General features: G+C 39.5%; 1 protein-coding gene across 1 annotated transcript; it reads left to right on the forward strand.

The window, feature by feature from the left end:
- Window positions 1–1037: 1037 nt before the first annotated feature.
- LOC115787672 (ATP-sensitive inward rectifier potassium channel 12-like) lies at window positions 1038–13019 on the forward strand. Its single transcript, XM_030740446.1, has 3 exons — window positions 1038–1233; window positions 9741–9919; window positions 10805–13019. Exons 2-3 carry the CDS (start codon window positions 9828–9830, stop codon window positions 12423–12425), a joined length of 1713 nt encoding a protein of 570 aa, XP_030596306.1. The 5' UTR covers window positions 1038–1233; window positions 9741–9827; the 3' UTR covers window positions 12426–13019.
- Window positions 13020–23193: the final 10174 nt, after the last annotated feature.

Here is a 23193-nt window from a genome sequence, read left to right on the forward strand (position 1 = left end):
TCTGTACTCCACCTCCTGCACATTACTAATACAGCCAACCAGTGTAGAATTTCTTTTTCTTGGTATAATCCAGAGTTATACTGAAAGGTGACAAACATTTTTATAGAAATACTTTAAGTCACCCCAGTGATAGACAGGTGACCTATCCATGGTGTTCCCTGTTTTTTGCCCTATGTCAGCTGAGATAAGCGCCAACCCCCTGTTATCCTGAACTGAACAAATAATTGAGAGGATGGATGGATGGATGGATGGATGGATGGATGGATGGATGGATGGATGGATGGATGGATGGATGGATGGATGGATGGATTTTAGGTCCGCAGAGGATGAATCCTAATGTCTGTACTTAATGAAAACCATTTGAAAATGTAAACACATTTGCATTTCCTTCAAGATCAGCTGCATTAAATTTAATGATCTCTGACTTTTTATCAAAAAATTGACTCAAATTTTGCTTTATGAATAAATTTCAGCAAAACTCCCGACATTCCCCTCGACCACAGTTGGATATTGTTTTAATATTAATATCTAATTAAAATCAATTTCAATTCAATTTTATTTATATAGCACCAAATTACAACAGTCACTTCAAGGCACAAGACATCAAGTCACTAAGGCAAAAGTCCAAGTGAAGTCAGAATTCTATGAAAATATCAAAGTAAAGCTGCAAGTCTTTTTTGATTGTCTCTTCAATAGTCAGATTAGCAACTAAGAGCAACACCATCTACAGGATTACAAAAGTCTTCACTAGTGTTTGTTTTTTCTTCTTCTTTTTTTGTTTTGGATGTGAGTCTCTGTATCTGCCTGAGTAGGCTAAAGTCTAAATTATACAGTCCACATCTCCACACTCTGGGGAAAACAATAGCACATATAAATAGGATCGTAATCAGAGCTCTCTCTCTCTCTCTCTCTCTCTCTCTCTCTCTCTCTCTCTCTCTCTCTCTCTCTCTCTCTCTCCCACACACTCACGCCTGCAGGGATTGGGGCAGATGCACAACCACCAGGCTGGAGCGGCTCTGATCAGCTACCATGGCGCAACAAGACCAAGCTCAGAATGGAGCCATGTACAAGTTTGTGCCATACAAATCTTGGAGCAGGTTTATGAAAAAGGTTTTTTTCTATTAAAGGGAAATAAGGAAGAAAAAGAGGAGAGAGCAACAGAGTCAGCAAATCTAATCAAGTTCATACTTTTTGGAGGATGAAACCACTAACTCAGCCTGCAATAACACAAAGGTGAGTCTTTAAAGCTTCATCTTCATATGTTTTTTTATTTCACCACAGGAAATTATTTAGCCATGAGAAGTGTTTTTTTTTGTTTTTTTACCTTGTTATAATGGGAAAATTACATTTAAATTTTGAGCACAGCATATTTCCTTTCCTCAGCCAAGTCCAGATCTCTTTAAAAGTGTATTATAAGGCACTGCCACCTTTCGTAGGTTCTGCTGCAGTTTTCTTTTCCTGTTCTAACTAACTACCCAGAAAACATAATCAATACTTAAGCAAAACCCTCATGCTACTGAATAAGTCCACTGTAATAAATATGGGCAGGGCAAACAGATAGAGGAAATGATTTTAAAGGACCAAATCATTTTCAAGGTTAGGGTAGTATTCGGCTCTCACTACCCTCCTCCTCCCCCTCCTCCTCCTCCCAGCTGTCAATTATTCCTGCAGGCTTTGGATTGATTTTCAGCACTGGACAGCTCCTGTGGCCTCAATGAAACAAATACACGTCATAGCTGCAGCTTTCTTTGAAAACTGCCCCGTCATAACTTCTGCATGCACTGCGTGAATCATTGATTGGCATGTTAGACCTTCTCCTGCAGGGATGCACAGGCCAGAGATGGAAACTTTATGGTTTTTTGTTTTGTTTTTTTTAAATCTATTCTCTTTTAAACCAGTGTAACACAGTCAACAACGCACTGATTTAAAAGCTGAAGGAACTAATTATGACCTAGATTTATAGGATGCAACAGAATATGCTTTGCTTCAGTAGAGATACTTGTAAAACAGTTATATATAGGCCTGGTCTAGTAAAGTGTACTTAACATATAGAAATTAAAAGTGCTGATGATAAGCTTGGATTGTCATTTACACACCAGCAAAATTTCTCTCATCACAGGTGTACTTTGAGTTTAATATCAGTATAAATCGACATCTCTGTTAATGAGCAATAATACGGGTTTCTCTTTGCATATACACCAGTTTGTGTTTATCTAATGCACGCAAAAGAGAAGCAAAAATGGAGACGTATGTAAAATTACATTTAAGAACTTGCATTATAGTACACATGGAAATTACATAATTTAATGAGAAATAAAAATCAGTATAGACGATTGGCTTAGAATAAAATTGGGCATGATTCTCAGGTTCATATGCAGCCCTGCGAGGAGAGTTGTGCTGCACAAAAGTTTAAGTGTAATTTTGTGTTGGGTAATTGTTTTGCAAAGTGGATGAAACTATGTAGACTTTTTACTAAAGTAAAAGGTATATTTCTACACTGTAATCCCGGTAATCTTCTGCCAGTACTTTATCCTTTTTTTTTTTTTTTAATTATGGGCAAAATTCAATGTCTGGTTAAAAAATAAAGAAAAACATTCATAATGCTGTATGTTTATGGAGCTACTTTTCAGCATATTTATGTAGCTTAATAGTGCACAAGAAGTTATATAATTAAAATATATTTAAAGTACCCCGAGTAATCTTACTCATCATGTGGCACCTTTCAGAATCACAGACATAATATTATTGGATCGTAATTATTGATTCATTGGTGTGTGTATCCTTTAACGTTGCAGCTGTTGATAATTTTAATTACTTTTATATTGCTGGATAGCATGATCCATAAAAATGCACTTTATCTGCAAAGTAATAAGTGATCAAAGCTTTAAAATAAATGGTGTGGAATAGAAAGTACAATATTTGCTCATCAAGTGGTGCTGGGCATTGTAATACTAACAAGGGACAAATATAATACTGTACATTTGCTTTACTCACCTCCTGTTATGCTACGATATAGTAGCTTACTTTAATTTTAACTCTTTTATTCAGACTAAACCTTTTCAGCAGTGTCAACAACGCAACCTCACTAATGGTTGAAAAAAAGGTCCTACTTATTTCTAATGTGTGTGCGTGTTTGTGTAGTCAGGCCTGCTGAGCGAGCAAGATCCTATTTTTTAACTTGGACAGAGTGTAGCGTCAGTGCTGTCCTCGGGGATGTGTAGGTCCTTCTCATCTAAGAACATCTAGTACAGAAATACACAAGAAGAGAGGACAAAGAAAGTCACACCCAAACGCGTGCCAATTCTTTCACAGATTCCTTTAACAAAAAAGCATTTACATTTGCAAAAGGAATAAATAAAAAAAAAACAGGGTGCAGATTGCGTGTGTGTGCATGTTACACTATTGTGGTGTCTAAATCTTCCAGTTTTGTGCAAATGGTATTACACTTTGTAGTAGCATCCTATGACGTCATAATCTCTTCAATCTTAATCTGTATTTTTTTTCCCACTCTTTGTCCACCTTGCACAACCTCACACCTGTAAATCTTTCTTTCTTTGTTTCTTTCCTTGTTTCTTTGTTTCTTTCAATAATTGTTAATATGTATGTTTCTATGTTTCTTTTTTCTCATTCCTCGATCAGATGTCAGATTACATGATCAGATTACACAAAAGGGCTTAAGCCAGGTCATACAGCTACTGCTGTCCACCTTTCGTATTGTTGTTTGGATCGAGGGATTAAGGGATGTAGTAATCTGGTATTTGACGAGGGCTTCCTCCATCCCCTCCTTTGCATGAGATTATTATGTTGGAATATAAGTTTGGCTCCTGTGGTGTAGCCCAAAGAGCTACATCACACACAAGCATCCCTCTCAGAGTCTTTGACATACTATTTAACAATAATAATAATAATCTTGTAGAGTGTTGTCATGCACAGTGGTGTATCCCTGTTGAGTTTTGATGCCTCTCTGTGAGCTATAGTGTGGATGGCTCTCTCTTCTCTCAATTGGTCTATCTCTTCCTGTCTCAGAGGATAAATCATTATCACACACAAATGCATAGAGCACAGCAAATCAGTCCTAGAAAGGAGGGATGTTCCTATGGAGACAGCTAATACACTAAATACGGTTATTAATTACTGCAACTCTATCCCTGGGCTTCTGTCAGCTGAGAAAAAAAGGCACAGTACTGTACGTACAGAAAACAGTGAGCGATAAGTTGGTGAAGTTATTAAAAGGTTAACATTTTTTTTATTTACACAAAATATGACCAAATATTAGGATTAATAAAATAAATACATCTGCTCCCACTAATCTACTTTTAACTTTAAGTACTTATTCAATCACATACATGACAAAGTAAACAAAGTAATTAATTTTGACTTATGATGACGAATAAGAAAGTAAAAGAGAAAGTAATAGCGACCATAGGAAATGGGTTCTGAGATAAACTTTTCTAATTATTGCAGAGAATTTCAAAGTGCTATTATGATTACAATCCAATGCATAGCCATTTAGGTTTTAGCACCACAGTTCAGCAGTTTGATTGAAGATAGAAGGAATTTCCAGGTAGTCTGTTTTGCAATTTGGCACCCATTAAGTTTACTGTCAGAGCTCTTTTGCTCATGTTTTGACCACAAATGACACACTTGTCTTATGAATCTTTAAATGTTCTTTTTTTTTTTTTCTGGAGATCAGGTCAGAGAAGAGATTTTTTTTTTTTCTGATAGGCCAATACAGTCCGAGCTCAAGGTCCATGTGGCAGGTTTTTCTGAAGCATTAGGAGTTTCGTCTGCGCTGCTAGAAAGTGAAATTGATGCTGTGAAACTACTATTTCCAGAATCAGTAAATAGATTAAGTATTTAACTGCATTCACTGGAAGATGTTTCTGTGCTTGTGTCAAAAAAACGGTCACCATGGCAACAGCACTATACTGTTGTCCTGTACTATAAATACTACAAGGTATTTCCCTTATTTTGGACAGTATGTGAGCAATCAGATCAGCCAACATGGCTCCAAAGCCTCAACTGCAACTACAACAATAAATAAATAAAATAAAATGTTCAGGCTCAGGCTGTTGGTTTGAGACTTATCATATTTTAATTTTATTATATTCATGTCCATCAAGTGTACTTCAAATCTTGTTATCAATATTATGAATGGATTTTTCTTCTTCTTTTTTTGTTTCAGTGAAATGATGACAATAATCTTAAATATCATTCTTCAAAAATAAAAATCTTAAAATAAAATAGAAGTAATAATTGGATTTTGTGGCTGACACACAAAAGCTTAGGGAGGTAGAGTGGGTTGGTCAGTGGTTCAAGATGTCCTTGGGCAAGATGCTGAATCCCAAACTAGGTCTGATGCATCCATCAGAGTGATGGTGCACATAATAGTAAGAAAAAGCACTTAAACATATAGAATAAAGCATGTTTTAAATCTATGTGTGAATGGGTGAATTTGGCTTGGAGTAAAAAGCGCTTTGAGTCCTTGCTTAGATTTGAAAAGCACTAGGCTATATACGTACACTCACAGATCACTTAATTACATACGCCTGTTCAACTGCTTATTAATGCAAATCATAATCAGCCATTAATATTCCAGCAACTCAGTGCCTTTAGGCATGCAGACATGATCATGATGACGGCATGGTTGTTGGTGCCAACTCTCAGTGTTTCGGAAAACTGCTGACTTTCCCACACAGCTATCTTAGGCTTTTAATTATTTTATGGTCCTTATCTTACAATATAAAGCTCCTTGAGGGGATTCGTGGTGTTAAACAAATAACATTGAATTGAACTGAATAAGGTTTGCAGACAATTGTCCAAAAAGAGAAAATATCCAGTGGCAATCCTCTGGATGAAAAAACCTTGTTGATGCTAGAGCTCAGAGGAGAATGGCCAGACTGCTTCAAGCTGATAGGTAGGCAATAGTAACTCAAATAAACACTTGTTATAATCAAAGCATGCAGAAGAGCATCTCTGAATGCACAACACATTGAACCTTGAAGAAGTTGCCTCCTCTGATGAATCTCAATTTCTGCTACAAGATTCAGACAGTAGGGTCAGAATTTGGTGTAAACAACATAAAAGCAGTGGATGCATCCTGCCTTGCATTAATCGTTTAGGCTGATACTGGTGGTTTAATAGTGTGGGGGATATTTGACTTTGTGCCCCTTGGTACCATTTTTAAATACCACAACCTATTGAGTATTGTTGCTAACCACATCATTCCTTTTATGGTCACAGTGTATTGTGTGTGATGGCTGCTTCCATGTCACAAAGCTCAAATCATCTCAGAGTTGTTTCTTGAATAAGACAATGAGTTCACTGCACTCAAATGTCAGCAGATCTCAATCCAACAGAGCACATTTGGGATGTGGCCAACAAATCTGCAGCAACTGTGTGATGTGGACCAAAACTCACTGTGGACCAAAATCTCGGAGGAATGTTTCCAGCAACTTGCTGAATCTATGCCAAGAAGAATTAAGGTGGTCCTGAAGGCAAAAGCCAGTGCAAATCAGTACTAGTATGGTGTACCCAATAATGTGTCCGGTGAATGGAAGTCCTGGTCCATTTACCATTTGAGCGGGAGTTACAGACATTTAGAAAAACCCAGACTCATCAAAACACACACACACACACACACACACACATGCACACAAAAACTTCATCTTGACAAATTTGAATTTTAACCAGTTTGTCTACTTTTGTCTACAAAATAAAAATGCATATTTGAAAGCCTAAAGAAGCAAATATAACATTGTAATTGATAATGCTATGTTTCTCTTCACCAACAGAATCAGTTGACATGAGTGGAAACAAACAAAATTTTATCAAAATATAAGAAACCTACAATAAATCAGGACAACTCAAGAGCAATTTTTCCATTGTAAATCGAGTCCAAACAGACCAACTTGTCAATCGTGTCGTGCTGGCCACATCCCACATATGAACCCGTTGACACTCACATGGGTCTGACCTGTGTGACATGGCATACTGGCTGACATGTGTAAGAACTCTGTAAGTAAAGGTTCCCTCCTCCAGCTGGGAGAGTTATAGAAATGATGTAATCATCTGCCCTATTGGGATTATCCAGTAGAAGATCATCCTTAATCCAGCCACTGAGCAGCCAGTTCATAACATCTGTCCTTGGTGTAACATGAGTGTGGAAGCCTTAAATACAAGGGTTCATTATATGACGCCAAATCCTATCAAAATCTGCTTGCGTGTGTGTGTGCTCATGTGTGTTAAAATGTGTAGCAGTGCATGTGCTTGTTATTGACGTAATAGCGATATCGAACGGAGGCTTTTAAACTACAGTTGTCAGAAATTTTCCCAAGGTAATCCATTTCTACTTTTCATTAATGCAGGCCTGTCAGCTCATTCACGTCAGATTCACATACAATAAAACATAAACAACTAACACCCTGTTGCATTGCATGGAACTGGCCCTCTACTGGTTACGCAACCCTGTGGTTTTTGGTCCTCCTGGTTCCTGGATTGCTGACATAACCTTGTCATGAGGCCAAACAGTGAATCAATTGTTCCTCTAACAGTAGATTACCACTGATTCATCTCTTAAAACCTTTGTCCCTTCCACAGCCCGTCTGGTTTTCCACCCCTGGTTTGGCCTGAAGGTCCCTAAGGCTAATCACTGGCAAGGACCTAATCAATGTGCTTTCATTATACAAAACTGTCTGGTCTGCTCTATGCATTAGGAAAGGCCACAGTTTGTGAGGAATTTTTGACTATCCGTTTTTGACCTGTTCTTGTGTATTTATGGATGGTGGCCTGTGAGAGATTCACAACTTCCGTTTGTTTTTAACCGCATTTCATGAGTTGTCATTACTTTATTTCAAATATTCATGGTCCAGAGAGAATCAGTCCTACTGTCTTTGGTAATTCTGAGATTGCTTTAGGTTGACATTTGTTAGTCTTCAGAAGGAAGGTGAAGGTAACGGTGGTCCCTGGTCTGCTTGGGGCAGAGTTGAAAAGGCTGAAAATTGATTGGGGAAGGGGTCCTCTGTGTAGCCAAACAGGTCACCATTGAGGTCATAAACTGTATAAAAAGGATGGACATAGCCATTGTGATGTCAGTCAAAGCTCAGTTTTAAAGACTTAATATTGAGCATATTTGGAGGAGAGGGTGGAGTGCTTAGTTATCATTACAGAAACTACTTCTATAAACTGTATTGGTCCATTACACAAACATCAAAACTACATCATGAAAAGCTATTAAAGGCAGTCATAAACATAATTCATACAAAGAAAAATAAAATAAAAGTTTAATTTGTGTATATATTGTGGTTCATTTTTCTTTTTTTTTTTATGCTGCTACACTGGCTCTTTCAATCCTCATTTGATCACATTAGAACATATTTGCCTGATGTTAGATAACACTTGTATCTGTATTTTAGCATACTTTAAGTGAATATAAACTCACCGGCCACTTCATCTAGTACTAGATTCAACCACCTTTTGCCTCTGCGTCTGCCTTAATTCTTCATGGCATAGATTCAGCGAGGTGGTGGAAACGTTTCTCAGAGATCCAAGGTCCATACTGAAATGATGGCATCATGCATATGCTGCAGATTTGGCTGCACACTGAGGATGCAAATCTTCTGTTCCACCACATCCCAAATGTGCATGTTGCATTGAGATCTTCTGTTGGTGTAGCCCATCTGTTTTGAGGTTCAACATGTTTTGCATTCAGAGATGCTCTTCTGCACACCTTGGGTGTAACTAGTGGTTGAGTTACTGTTACTGCCTGGCCATTCTTCTCTTACCTCTCGCATCAACAAGGTATTTTCACCTAGACAACTGAGGATCACTGGATATTTATCTTTTTTGGACCACTGTCTGCAAACCCTAGAGATGGTTGTGTGGTAAACTCCCAGTAGATCAGCAGTTTCTGAAACACTCAGACCAGCCTGTCTGACTACAACAACCATGCCACATTCAAAGTAAATTAAATCACCTTAAAAAATCAATATTGATATTGATTTTACTAAACTTTACTTATTTACTAGACTTTATTATAAAAAAAACTCTATAAAATTTAAAACTGCTTAAGTAGCTTAATAGTGCACAGGCTGTATTAACTGAAAAAGTCCCTGAAGTAATAGGACACATTATGTAGAATGACACTTTTAGTTAGTTTGTTGTTTGTTTGTATTTTTTTATTCCGCTAATTTACATTAGAAGAAATCAAATGACAAACCAAAACGGTGTAGGATGAAACTAAATATATATAACACCTGCCCCTCATACAACAATCAACACGTAAGGAAAATTAAATCAACTACATCTTTAACCACAGATTTGAACACAAATTATGACAAGAGAAGGGAAAAAATCAAACATTTGTGTCAAGTCCAGTTCAGTATCTAAAGCATCTTCACACTAAACCTTTAGCTCAGTACTGGACATTTATTTTATTTATGTGCAATTTTTAAACAGTGTCAGTGTCCTGAAATTGTACAAGATTAGAATTACCTTTGAATTTCTGTTAATTTAATATGTATTTAATATGTATCTTACAGATGCAGTTTATCTACAGAAGTCTATATGATTTGACACACAGCATTATTGTTGCTTTCCTAGGCCCAGGAATGAGCCATCTTCATTTTCCCCTTCATCATTTGTTATATTTTATATGGTCTGATTCACACTCACATTCTGAATGTATAAAAATTTCCATGGTTCATTGGATAAAATGTCCTCTTTGTTCTCTTCCTTCACAGAAAATGTACCAAGAGAGGGCAGTGCTGATAACAAATGCAAGACAGATCTGAGCTCATACTGCCTCCCTGTCCAGCAACAGTACGTTAATGGTTGGAACTGCCCGCCCCAACCTACATTACTGCCCCCGCAGACACAGCCTGATGATCACCAGTGCCATGGGAGCAGTGCGGGTCAACAGGTAAAAGGGAATGGAAATTAAACTATTGTCAGTGGACACAGCTTCTACAACATTTCTTCTTCTTAATTTAGCAAAGCATATCCATTTGTTAATAGCCTTTTAAACATACATACAACCCCCCCCCACAAAATTAAAGCTTCAGATTAAAACAGCTACAGGGCTTTACTGCACATTTAAATGATATAGATAAAGGCTTTAATGATAGTTGAACTGAGGCTTAATAGCTCACTGGGCCATCAGTTATTATTTAGAACATTTCTGTTGCCAGGGTTGTGAAAAATGTGCGTTATTGCATTATGATGCAGAGCCTCAAAAGGATCTTTACCTTTTGTCCATCTACGTATTGACATTTACAGCTAACAAGTGATGATTACAAAAGCTTTGTTCTACTGTTTATTGCATCGTTACCCCAAATGGGATTATACCTGCCAAACATATCACTTAGTGCTCATTCCAAGAGTCTTTTTTTATTTTTTTTATTTTAAACATGCGTGTAAGAAACAAAGAATGAGCTCTGCAAGTGAACTGAGCCATGTTAAACTAAAATGGGAAACTTGTTTTTTAAATTACCATATTTACAACATTTATAACACTGGCAAATGCAATCTAACCTGTAATACAAGAATGCTTCAGTTTTCTGGACACATCTCAGGGAGGTTGTTGTTTTTGCTTGTGAGACGCAGCTTTAGTCATAATTTATCTAACACATGTATGTAGTTATTATCAGTAGAAGTTACCCTGAAACAGCTCCTGATGTAGGCAGATGAATAAATCTAAAACTAGCAGTTTTCATTTCAGCCTCCAAAGACTGCTTATGAAGATTTGTGTTTGGTACATTTTTTTTTTTTTTGTCTCTTTCTCAGTTTTCCTTGTCTGTTCTTCCAGATACAGCATTGTTTCCACCGATGAAGATGCCCTGAAGATCTCCAGCCTGGGCCTCCACAATGGCCACAGTCCTCTGAGCCAGCAGACACTGTCGGGGCCCTGCATGCGAGGTGAGGAAGGAGGAGGAGGAGGAGGAGGAGAGTGTCCAGGAAGTGATGACGGAAGAGGGGCTCTGTCTCTGAGGGTGACAAATGAGCCAACTGTCCACAGCAGCTGCCGAGCTTCACCTTCGTGCCACTTGGGCCTGGATCTAGGTACCGGGCGTGTGCGCAGCCGCTTTGTGAAGAAAAATGGCCAGTGCAATGTGGTTTTCAACAACATGGAGGATAAACCGCGGCGATATCTGGCTGACATCTTCACCACCTGTGTGGACATACGCTGGCGCTACCTCCTGCTCATCTTCACCACCACCTTCCTTCTGTCTTGGCTTCTGTTTGGCCTGATCTTCTGGGGAGTGGCATATGCTCATGGAGACTTTGAGATTCACATCCCAGAGAAGGATGGAGCTCCTCGAAGTACCACAGAGGAAGGAAAAGCCGAGTGGCGGCCATGTATTCTCCACATCCAGGGTTTTGTTGGGGCATTCCTCTTCTCCATAGAGACCCAGACTACCATTGGATATGGTTTCCGGTGTGTCACCGAAGAGTGTCCATTCGCTGTGGTGACCGTTGTGGTGCAATCCATTGTGGGCTGCATTATTGACTCCTTCATGATAGGAACCATCATGGCAAAGATGGTGCGGCCTAAAAAGCGGGCACAGACCTTGCTGTTCTCGCATCATGCTGTCATCGCTCTGAGAGATGGTAAACTGTGTCTCATGTGGCGCCTGGGGAACATGCGCAAGAGCCACATTGTTGAGGCCCATGTGCGTGCTCAGCTGATTAAGCCATACGTGACTGCGGAGGGTGAATACCTCCCTTTGGAACAAACGGACATTGACGTCGGCTATGACGATGGACTGGATCGGCTGTTTCTGGTGTCACCACTGGTGGTGGTCCACGAGATCAACAAGAACAGTCCTCTGTATAACCTGAACCGCAATGACCTGCAGAAGGAGGACTTTGAGATCGTGGTCATCCTGGAGGGCATGGTGGAGGCCACAGCTATGACCACTCAGGCTCGTAGCTCCTACTTGGCCAAGGAAATCCTTTGGGGTCACCGCTTTGAGCCTGTGGTGTTTGAGAAGGGTGATCGCTACCATGTGGACTATTCCCGCTTTCATAAGACCTATGAAGTGCCATCTACACCTCATTGTAGTGCCAGGGAACTGAACCAGATGATGGGTAACAGAGGACACTCCTCATCCTCCAGCTCGAGTTACTCTCAGTCTCCATCACCGTTTGCTTCGAGGGCGACCCACCGCCTGCTGGGCTCACACTCCCCCAGCGCTTTCTGCTATGAGAACGAGGTAGCTTTGTGCTGTGGGGATGATGAGGATGAGAAGGATGTGAAGGAGCAGCTGGGGGACCTGAATGTAAGAAGTGATTTAGGCTTCAAGGAGACATTTGTGGAAGAGCAGAGAGTGGAGATGTTATGTGTTCTGGACACAGAAAATCAGATCAGCCTTGACAGACTACAGCCTGCCCTACCTTTATACATCAGCAGAGAGTCAGGAGTTTAATCAATGGTAATGGCTGCTCTTCCATTTGTTTCCTCTCGTTGCGTGCACCCAACCAAAGTATTGAACTTGTGTAAAAATAAAAGACGGAGGACACGATTTAAAGTAGACATGTGGGGGGGGAAGAAAAGGGTCTTTTGTTGCAGCTCTTACAGAATCCACACAGCTTTTAGTTCACAACTCACCATGGTTTCAGGTACCGCACACTTTCAGTGTAACATCAGCATCTCTCAAATCACACAGCTCACCTACTTTTAAACATGGTAACGAGGTAATTCTCTTAAATCACGAGTTACCCCTAAAATTTAATTGCTTACTTGTTTGTTTCTATATGATCTGTGTATGAGGTACAATTAATTATTGATTTCCATTCACTTTTTTTTGTAAATATGATATAATTTTGTTTTAACTTTACAGTGATTTGACATCATATACAGATAGCTACAGGATAAAAAATAAGTAAGCATGGTGCAAATGCTTCAAACTTTAAGACACTTGTTTTCTTTGTATAAAAATAAATTACTTACCTATTTTCATCTTCTGTCTTCTTGCCTGAATTCTGCTGTATTTCACATCTGATAAGTAAGCTTTTTTTTTTTTTTTTTTTTTTTGTCTCAAAAATTCATCACTGTATATTCCTTAGTGGTAACAGAGCACAGATAGAATCCAGATCCACAGAATACAATTCAAACCATGTGCACATGAAGAACAAGCACTTTATTCTTTCTTTTATCAACAGAAACAAACACTTTGCAACTGTGTGATGTTTTGTATGAACAAACGCACCTAATAAACAGCAGTGTGTACTGTTAAGACTGGAACTGTCTCTGCTGAGTCTCAAAATTATTTCATTTTTTTCAAACACAACATTTGTTTTAGGTTTCGTGCCCATCGATCCCATTTACAATTTCTGCCCAATTATGGCATCCTCGTAGTTTTACTATTTGTTGTAATGCCATGCAGGAAGTTTTCTATGAGAGTATGCAAATCAGCAGTTTCTAAAAATTAAGCCAGTGCAAACTGCCAAAAACTGCAGTTCTAAACAGCATTTTCATAAAGCATGTTTACAGCCCAGTGCAAAAAAAGAAAATGCTTTGGTTAACTTTATAGGTGATTTATAGCTCATCCATTTCAATACTTAAAGTTAGGGGTGTGGGCACTTTGACTGGCAGGGACCTCACCTCCACTGCTTAAGGTTATTGAACTGGCTACATGTCCATCTTTTATATACAGACTATAAAAACAGGGTTTAACTGTGCCTTGGAGCTAACAAAGGTTCAGACTTACATGTTGCATTACGTGTTTTAGCACTAGACATAAACTAAGTTTATATTAAGATGTTTTTATAAAGCATGCCTCAGCCTAAAGTTTAGCTTTGTTGAAGAATTCAGCTACAAGAATAGTTTAGAGGGTGAAGTCAGCAGAAAACAGATTATTTTGGGCTCCATACCTCCTTCTTTCCCTCTGTTGGTTACCATGGAAGTAGTTCTGTTGGAAGTAGGGAGGTGCTCATACGGAAGAGATGATGTCACATTTTTGTGTGCACCAATCAGGTATCAGAACAAGCTGAATTTGATTTTAATATAAATTTGGTTGCTGCCAATCAAATCTGATCAAACTACAGATACACAGTCTCCAAGAAATAGGTTAGATGATTTTTCAAGGTTATACTTTTTAAAAATAATACTATTAAAAGAATCAGTGAGGTGGAAATGAAGGCAGCATGAAGAGGACAAAGAGTGGAAAGGCAGTTGGTCCAGATGGCTTCCCTGTGGAGGTCTATGGAGATGTCTAGGAGAGAGGGCAGTGGACTTTTTGACTGAATTGTTTAACAAAATCTTGGAGAGGAAGCGTGAGGAATGGAGAAGAGGTGTACTGTACCAATTTCCAAGAACAAGGGTAATGTGTGGAGCTGTAAGAACCACAGAGGAATAACGCTGATGAGCCATACCATGAAGATATGGAAAAGAGTTATTAAAGCTAGTTTAAGGAGACAATCAATGATCAGCAGTATGGCCTCATGCTCAGAAAGTGCACTACAGATGTGACGTTAGCTTTGACAGTGTTGATGGAGAAGTATAGAGGTCAAAAGGAGCTGCACTGTGTCTTTGCTAATCTAGAGAAAGCATATGATAGGGTACTAAGAGAGGAACCGTGGTACTACATGAGGAAGTCAGGAGCGGCAGAGAAGTATGTGAGGGTGGTGGAGGACATGTATAAGGACAGCAAGACAGTGGTGAGGTGTTCAGTAGGAGTGATTGGTTCAAGGTGGGGGTAGGATTACATCAGGGATCGGCTCTGAGCCTCTACGTGTTTGCGATGGTGGTGAACAGACTGTCAGATGAGGTCAGGCAGAAATCTCTGTAGACTATGATGTTTGCAGATGACATTGCGATCTGTAGTGAGAGTAGAGAGCATGTGGAAGAGAGCCTGAAGAGGTAGAGATATGCAGCTGAGAGAAGATGAATAAAAGTCAGCAGAAGCAAGACATAATCCATGTTTGTGAATGAGAAGGAGACAGGTCTAACAGTGAAGCTGTAAGGAGCAGAGGTAATGATAGGTAGATGAGTTTAAATACCCAGGGTGTCCAGAGTTCAGGGGTGATTTGTGACAGAAGGATAGCAGCAAGAGTGAAAGGCAAGGTTTACACAATGGTAGCGAGACCTGTTATAGCTTCTGTATGTTTTGCAGAGAGAGGCACTAACAAAAAGGCAGGAGGCCAAACTGGAGGTGGTATAGTTCAAGATGTTAAGATTCTCACTGGGATTGACCAGAATAGACTGGATTAGAAATGAGTACATCAGAGGGACAGCTCAGGTTGAGTGGTTTGTAGACAAAGTTAGAGAGGCAAGATTGTGATGGTTTGAAATGGTTTAGATGTGGGGGATATTAATTTAGACATAAGTGTTATGGGCTTAGATATGCTTAGATTAGACATAAAACTCTCCAAATTAAATTGCCACATGATAAGATGAACAGTTGACTGTAGCTTTTAAGGTGAATTTCAGCACAAATCAACCAATTATTGAGCTTACAATTCAGTCACCAGCACAATGCATCATTAATGGTGGACACGAGATAATTAATAGCCCTCTCTCAATGAGAAAACACATTTTTTAGATTAAATTAGATTAATTTTATTGTCATTGCATATGTCACAAATACAGTGCAATGAAATGCAGATTGCATCTAACCAGAAGTGTTTGAGCAGTGATATAAAAACAGAGCATATGATAGAGTATGAACATGAGCAGTATATGTATAGAAGTGCAATGATACATGTACAGGTTTAGTGGGTGCATGTGTGAGTGAGGTGATGGAGGGTGGGAGGTGGGGCATGTGTGCTTGTGTATGTGTGTGAAGGGTGGTGGGTGTCGGGGGGCAGAGTTCAATAAGGAAACAGCTGTGGGGAAAAAGCTGTTCCTGAAACTAGTGGTTCTTGTCCGGAGGCTCCTGTAGCACCTTCTGGAGGGCAGGGGGATGAACAGTCCATTTGCTGAATGAGAGGAATCTTTTGTGATGTCAGTTGCTTTTCTGAGACAACCCTTCCTGTAGATGTCGCTGATGGTGGGGAGCGAGGCTCCGGTGATGCCCTCAGCAGTTTTCACCACCTTCTGAGACAGAGCAGTTCCCATACCAGACTGTAACACAGCTGCTTAGGATGCTCTCGATGGTGCAGTAGTAGAGGTTCACCATGATGTGTAATATATGTCTAAAATTTCTATTATATAGGTAAATCAGGTCGCTTTGGATCGGTGCTCACTCAGACTGGTGAGCCTGCAATATGATTTTTATTTAACAAACAATGGACAAAATATTTCTCAGCTAGAAAATGTAGTCCTGTGGATTTATGTTAAGTATCAGTGAGATTTATTTTTTAAAAATTAAAGTGGGAAGATAAATTCAAAAAGGGAAAACCAGTTTCAAAACCAGCAACCCCCATCTCTACACCTACCATAACTTCTGCCAAATAGCCCTCTGTAATGCCCTCTTGATGAGAGAACTGGTGTACAGACAGGCTAATTCAGACATGATAAGAAGGGCAAACCCTCTAAACCTCCGCCATCTCATTTACCGTTCCTCTTTTAGAAAGACCTACATTTGGACAAGGATGACCAAAAGGGTCACAGGCACTTGTCAATGGCACATATACAATCATTTCAGTCTGGTTCTGTATCTGTTTCAAAGTGCCACAGTAAAACGGACCGATTGTAGGCTGACAAATGGTAGACTGGAATAAAAGGTGAAAACACTTTAGAAGAAATAATGAAAGAAATGCAAAAATAGAAATGAAGAAAAGAAAATCAAAAACATTAGAAAGCATTAAAAACATCAGGTGGTAGTGAAGCTCATCTAGCTGCAATGTAGGAATTTCCTTGGCTGCAGGCTCCATCATGTGGCTGAACAGTGAAACTGAATAGTGACATCATGAGCAAAGTGTTGCATTATCACTACACAGTTTCTGATCACCATCAGAATGTTTGACAAATATGACTAAAATTGCCTTGGAGTAAACTGGTGATTTTACTAAGAGTTCTTGGGTTAAAGGACCATTACTCACAGGAATAGTTAAGCACAGTGGTTTATAGGTTCAGGACCTCTCTAAGGGGTCATATGAAAAGATATAAGACCATCAAGAGAATCAGTTAGGTAGACGTGTGGAAAACATCTTAGGATTTTCAATTTAGATTTCTTTATTTTATTGTTTTTTGGGGTTTTTTTGGCATGGGTAGCCGACTTCCCACTAAAACTCATTAGACCCAATGTGCACTTTTGCTCATCTCAAAAGGTGCCAAAAGGGTTTTTAACAGAGAATTTTTCAGCAAGATATTCAGTTTAAAGTGAAAATCACTTGCTTGAAGTGCTCATGTCTTATGGGCACTAGTACGTGCCCACGCTACAGTACTGTTTGGCCTTTTTGTGCTGTCGGCAAACTGGTATACTTAATCACATTGAGAACAAAATAGGGAGGGTAGCTGCTGTTTATATGCTAAAAATGGGTCATTTCAGCCTGTTGCTAGGTGGTTGCCAGGCATGTATAGTTCAGCTTTAGTGGCTATAAATGAGATGTTACTGTCGCAAAATTGAAACAATAGTATGTACCCATGAAATGCTGTAGGTTTATAAAAGCCAGGCCAAAAAAAACGAGCCATTTTATCCCATTGCTTGGTGTTTGCCAGGCAGTGTCATGGTGTCATAATATATCATGCATAATCCAACTTTTGTGGATATAAATTAGATACTGTTGTGAAATAAAAATGATAGGATGCTTTTATAAGGTGTTCTAGGTACACAAATGCTAAAAAAAAAATAATAGCTGATTTGAATAAGAAACTTCAGGGACCTAAAATATACCCATTTGCCAAGTTTAGCTGTTCAACTCTTCATGGTCTAGGAGGGGTTTGTGAGAAAATAAAAACAAACAAAAACAAAACAAAACAAAGCAAAAAACCAACAAAAAAAACAATGAGATTTTATAGAAACATGCAACCTACCACCAAGGCTGACAGGTAGGAAAAAAAAAAAAAAGCTGGGTCATAAACTTAGAAAATACTTTATGATACATTATACTGCCAAAAGTATTCATTCACCCATCCAAACTGTTTCTACAAACATTTGTAAAAGAATGGGTTGCTCTCAGTGGGTAGCTCAGTGAATTCCAGTATGGTACCGTGATAGGATGCCACCTGTGCAACAAGTCCAGTCATGAAATTTCCTTGCTACTAAATATTCCACAGTCAAATGTTAGTGGTATTATAACAAAGTGGAAGTGATGGGGAATGTCAGCAACTGTCAGCAGTCAATCGCTACAGACCTCCAAACTTCATGTGGCCTTCAGATCAGCTCAAGAACAGTGTGCAGAGAGTTTCATAGAACGGGTTTCCATGGCTGAGCAGCTGCATCCAAGTCATCACCAAGGGCAATGCAAAGCATTGACTGCAGTGGTGTAAAGCATGCCACCAATGGACTCTAAAGTAGTAGAGATGTGTTCTCTGAAGTGACAGATGACTCTTCTCCATCTGGCAATCTGATGGATGAGTCTGGGTTTGGCGGCGGGGGGGGGTTTCAGGAGTTGGGCTCGGCCCCTTAGTTGCAGTGAAAAACAACTCTTAATGCTTCAGCAAACCAAAATATTTTGGACAATTTCAAAAAGTTTGCGGATGGCCCCTTCCTGTTCCAACATGACTTCATACCAGTGCACAAAGCAAGGTCCATAAAGACATGGATGAGCAGATTCGGAGTGGGAGAACTTGACTGGCCTGCACAGAATCCTGACCTCAACCCGATAGAACCCTTTTAGGATGAATTAGAGCAGAGACTGTGAGCCAAGCCTTCTTGTTCAACATGAGTGTCCAACCTCACAAATGCACTTCTGGAAGAATGGTTAAAAAAAATTTCCATAAACACTCCTAAGCCTTGTGGCAAGCCTTCCCAGAAGGGTTGAAGCAGTCATAGCTCCAAAGGGTGAACCAACATCATATTTAACCCTATAGATTAAGAACGGGATGTCACACAAGTTCATATGCGTGTGAAGGCAGATAAGCAAATACCTCTGGCAATATAGTGCATAAAAAGTAAGTAAAAATGTAGTCTCTATTATAGAATCAAATTAAATATAATTTAACAAAAGAGAAGGTGGGAAAATATTCCTTTAGTTTTTCAGTCATGACCAAGGTCATACTTTCTACTTTAAGGTGTAGCCTGTCTTCAAACAGAACTCGTAAGTCCAACGTATTATCACTTGTAATCATATTTCCTGTGCAGACTGTAACAAAACCCCAGTGACAGCTGAGTTCTTATACAAGTGTTTACTAAATAGAAATTTATGTACATGTTATTAGTCATTTTCTGTTGCCACCCTGTATGATAGCTAAACTAATAAAGCATTGCTAACATCTGACCTTGAGAAAGCTCCACACATGACCTCACACTTTACAAATAAACAGCACAATTAATTTCAAAAAGTCAGATCACAAGCTGTGTCAGCAATATTTCCCTTACAAAAATTCACTATAGTTTCCTATGGTTTTTATGCAGTAACCATGGTTTTACCATGGTACCTCATGGTGATTACAAGTACTATGGTCCTACCCATAGTAGTACTATGGTTTATTCATAGAACTTCATGTTAGCTGTGGTATTACTATGATTTACATATAGAGCTTCATCGTAACTATGGGACTACTATGGTTTTAAAAAAGATGGACTACCATATCCATGATACTACGGTGCTTTCGTCCAACACAGTAAATGCTACCATAGTATTTTAATTCAACCCCTAATGAAAATTAACCATGGTTTTACTATGGTTAAATAAGCATGGTTTACCATGGTTTCCTATTTTTCATAGTTGTCATGGTTTTTGGGTACCATGGGAAGCATGGTTTATTACTGTGGTTTAACTACAGCTAAACCCTAGGGCATAAACCATGGTTCTTACCATGGTTTTTATTTTACTATGATTTTTCCCATGATTTTATTTTCCCATGGTCTTTCCAAACCATGATTTTACCATGGTTTTTTACAAACTATGGTTTTCTTAATTAAATCTATAGCTCCATTAATCTGTTTCACAAAACTGTAGTGCAATAACGCATACATCAAACAATGAATAGGCTAATTCTAATGCAATACTAAATGCAATTAAAAATCCTACTTCCTGTTTTTGATTATTCTTATGTGGCTTTTTTGATAGCTAGTTGGAAGTATGACGTAGGATTTTTAGTTACATTTGCTATTGCATTAGAATTAGCCTGACTGTTTTTTTGTTTTTTTTCACTAGTTTTGCATTTGGCTAGGGTCAGTGTCACTACTGGTAGCATGAGGTGATGCCTGGACCCCACAGAGGTTGCACAGGTAGCCTAACTTCTCCAGGAGGGCACATCAATATCTGCCATTGCTGTGTCTCCCAACACAGTCTCAAGAGCATGGAGAAAATTTCAGTAGACAGGCAGTTACTCTAGGGCCATAGAAGGTCCTTAACCCATCAGCAGGATCAATATCATCTCCTTTGTGCAAGCAGCCACAGGATGAGCACTGCCAGAGCCCCACAAAATGACCTCCAGCAGCCCATTGGTGTGAATATCTGACCAAACAATTCAGAAACAGACTTTATGACGGTGGCTTGAGGGCTTGAGGGCCTGATGTGCTGACTAACTTACAGGCAGTTCCTGAAGGATGAAGGAATTGGCCCCCACACTGGCCCCCACACTAGCCTAACCTAAATACATTAGAACAGCATGGGAACATTATGCTTCGCTCCATCTGACACCGCTGTTGAGGAGCTCAGTGATGCCCTGGTCCAGATCTAGGAGGAGATCCCAAGACACCATCCATCGTCTCATTAGTAGCATACCCCGACATTGCATATAAGTACTTGCCATACAAACTACTGAGTACTATTTTGAGCTGCTGTATTAAAATATTTGCAAAATGAACTAGCCTGGCACCTAATTTTTTTTCAATTAGATTTTTGGGGTGTCTTGAATTCAGCCTTCTGTAGAATGATCATTTTTATTTCCATCAAATAATGTGGCATCCTTGTGTTCCTAGCACATTACCCAATCCATATCAGTATTGCTATCCAGCATGATTACTTTTTCTTTGAGTTCTGATGTGTTTTTAGCAGTACTTTTTATCTTATAAAAACTGATCACAAAAAAGCTTCAAAAAGTTAAATAGTTATTGAGTGTGCAAAGGATCGACAGGTCTATCCTTGCAGCAGACTCGCAATCTTTTTATTTGGTGAGATGCTATTAGAAGTATGAATCTAAGTAGTCGCTAAAGACACAGAATTAGTAATGGACTTTAAAGCAGGTAGTGCAACCCAGCTCAGGATCGGATCAGCTGCTGTTTTGGTTGTATATCTGTTGAAATTGGAGGAAACATGGAGGAAGGTCACAAGACCCTCTCACTGAAAACATCATCTCTGATAATTAAACGGAGTAGTTCAGCAGCATGATTAATAATTAGTTCTCTAATTCCCCCTTGCTGCTCTTTTCCCTTCAGGTGGAAACCGATGCTCCCTTCTGTCCTCTCTAACGAGATATTTCCCCTCTTTGCAGTCCTCCTCTCTCCCTGCTGTCACCCTGTCTGTCTATCAGCCCGTTTTCTGATGTCAGTTAATTATCCGTATCGTCACATCCTCTGTCATCAGTGTCCGTGAGCGAGAGCAGCTGGGTGACCTGTGTGACCTTTCTTAAGGCTGCTAATAGCTGACTAGGATCCTGTCTTATAAGGTGGTGTGTGTTCCTCCTCATGTCAGTTAAGTGTGTGAGTGTGTGCATGTGCTTTCATGTGCATGACACCCCGCATATCTGCATGGCCTCTCTGGCCTCACTGGCTGCTTGCGGCCTCGGGCTGTGCGACGGAGCTGGTGACAGTGTGCGTGCTCAGCAGGGGACGGTATTCAGGCACTGGGAGCTGTGGCTGGGGGGATCTTTGATTCCATAATGAGCTGTTGTCCGTTGTTGAGCTGTGAAGCAGCTCACTGCGGGGACAGAAGAGCATTGTGTGCAGCTCAGGCCAGAAGAGGAGGCCTGACTGAACCAGGCTGGAAGCACCACAGGGCAAACATCTTCTGGATGCTTCTGTCTGTCTCCTGCATCTTCTGTCTGTCTGTCTTTGTTTATCCTGTATTTCTATTGCGAGGCCACATCGGGCCTGCTTCAAATCTAAACTGTTAAACCTCTGAGCCTCTCCTACTATGTAAAATAAAGGCAAAAACATTTGATTAAGATTTTCATGTAATTATAAAGTGGACACTCGCATGTCCCCTAGTGTGTATAAGTGCATATTGCTACACCCCGCAGTATTATATATGTAGATTTTAAGCTACCTTTGGACATGACCAGGCCAGCAGTTTCCTCCTGTCTACAGCTTTTATGCTACGCTTAGCTAACTGGCTGCTGGCTGCAGTCTTGATTTGCAGGGACAGATATATGAGAGGTATCTGTCTTCTCATTTGATTCCCAGCAGAAAAGTGAATAAGTGAGGTTTCCAAAAGGTCAAACTAGATGAGTGCTGCTTCACTACCTAATCTAGACATCCTGTCCAGTTTTGTGCAGTCAGTCCCTGATTTTCTGATATCTGTTCATCTCCCACTTGTCCTGCTGTGTGTTTATTAGCCTGTTTTTCAGGCTTTGTTCAGATGATTCTGACCAGTGTAAATACCTCTGCTCTTTACAGTCTGTGTAATAAAACGGTCACAGATTTCTCTGGTAGTGTTACACTGCAGGAAAAAAAATTCAAGCTTTTAAAAGAAGAACGAAAGAAAGAAGTCAAATTGATAGACGTAGGGTGTAAATAATAAATCATCATATTTCTCACTCTCTACCACCAAATATCCCATCTATCTTTCTGTCTTGTTGCCTTTTATCTCTGTCTTCCTCTGCTCAGACAACAACAGACTCTTTCATGTAGTCATCTTTTCCCCTGACCCTCGGGCGTTTTCCTTCTTTCTCCTTCGTTCACACACAGTAATTAAATGTTCTGTGAGGAGCCCATGATTGGAAAGTGGATGCTGCTTTCCCTCTTGTTTTTTCCCCCTCTTTTGCTCTCTCTCTCTCTTTCTCTCTCTCTTTCTCATACAAGTTGTCATAAAATCTATATTTGAGTTACTGTCCCTGATGGCATTTCAAAAGTTTTTTTTTTAAATTAAGAACACAGATGTTTTTGTTTTCATAAAAAATGATTGCTTTATTTGTGGTTTAAGATCAATTAACACACAAATGATTTGATTTCACTTTTACAGTCATCTTAAATTGTGAGG

The sequence above is a fragment of the Archocentrus centrarchus genome, chromosome 1 (assembly GCF_007364275.1).
Source record: "Archocentrus centrarchus isolate MPI-CPG fArcCen1 chromosome 1, fArcCen1, whole genome shotgun sequence".
Classification (NCBI taxonomy): domain Eukaryota; kingdom Metazoa; phylum Chordata; class Actinopteri; order Cichliformes; family Cichlidae; genus Archocentrus; species Archocentrus centrarchus.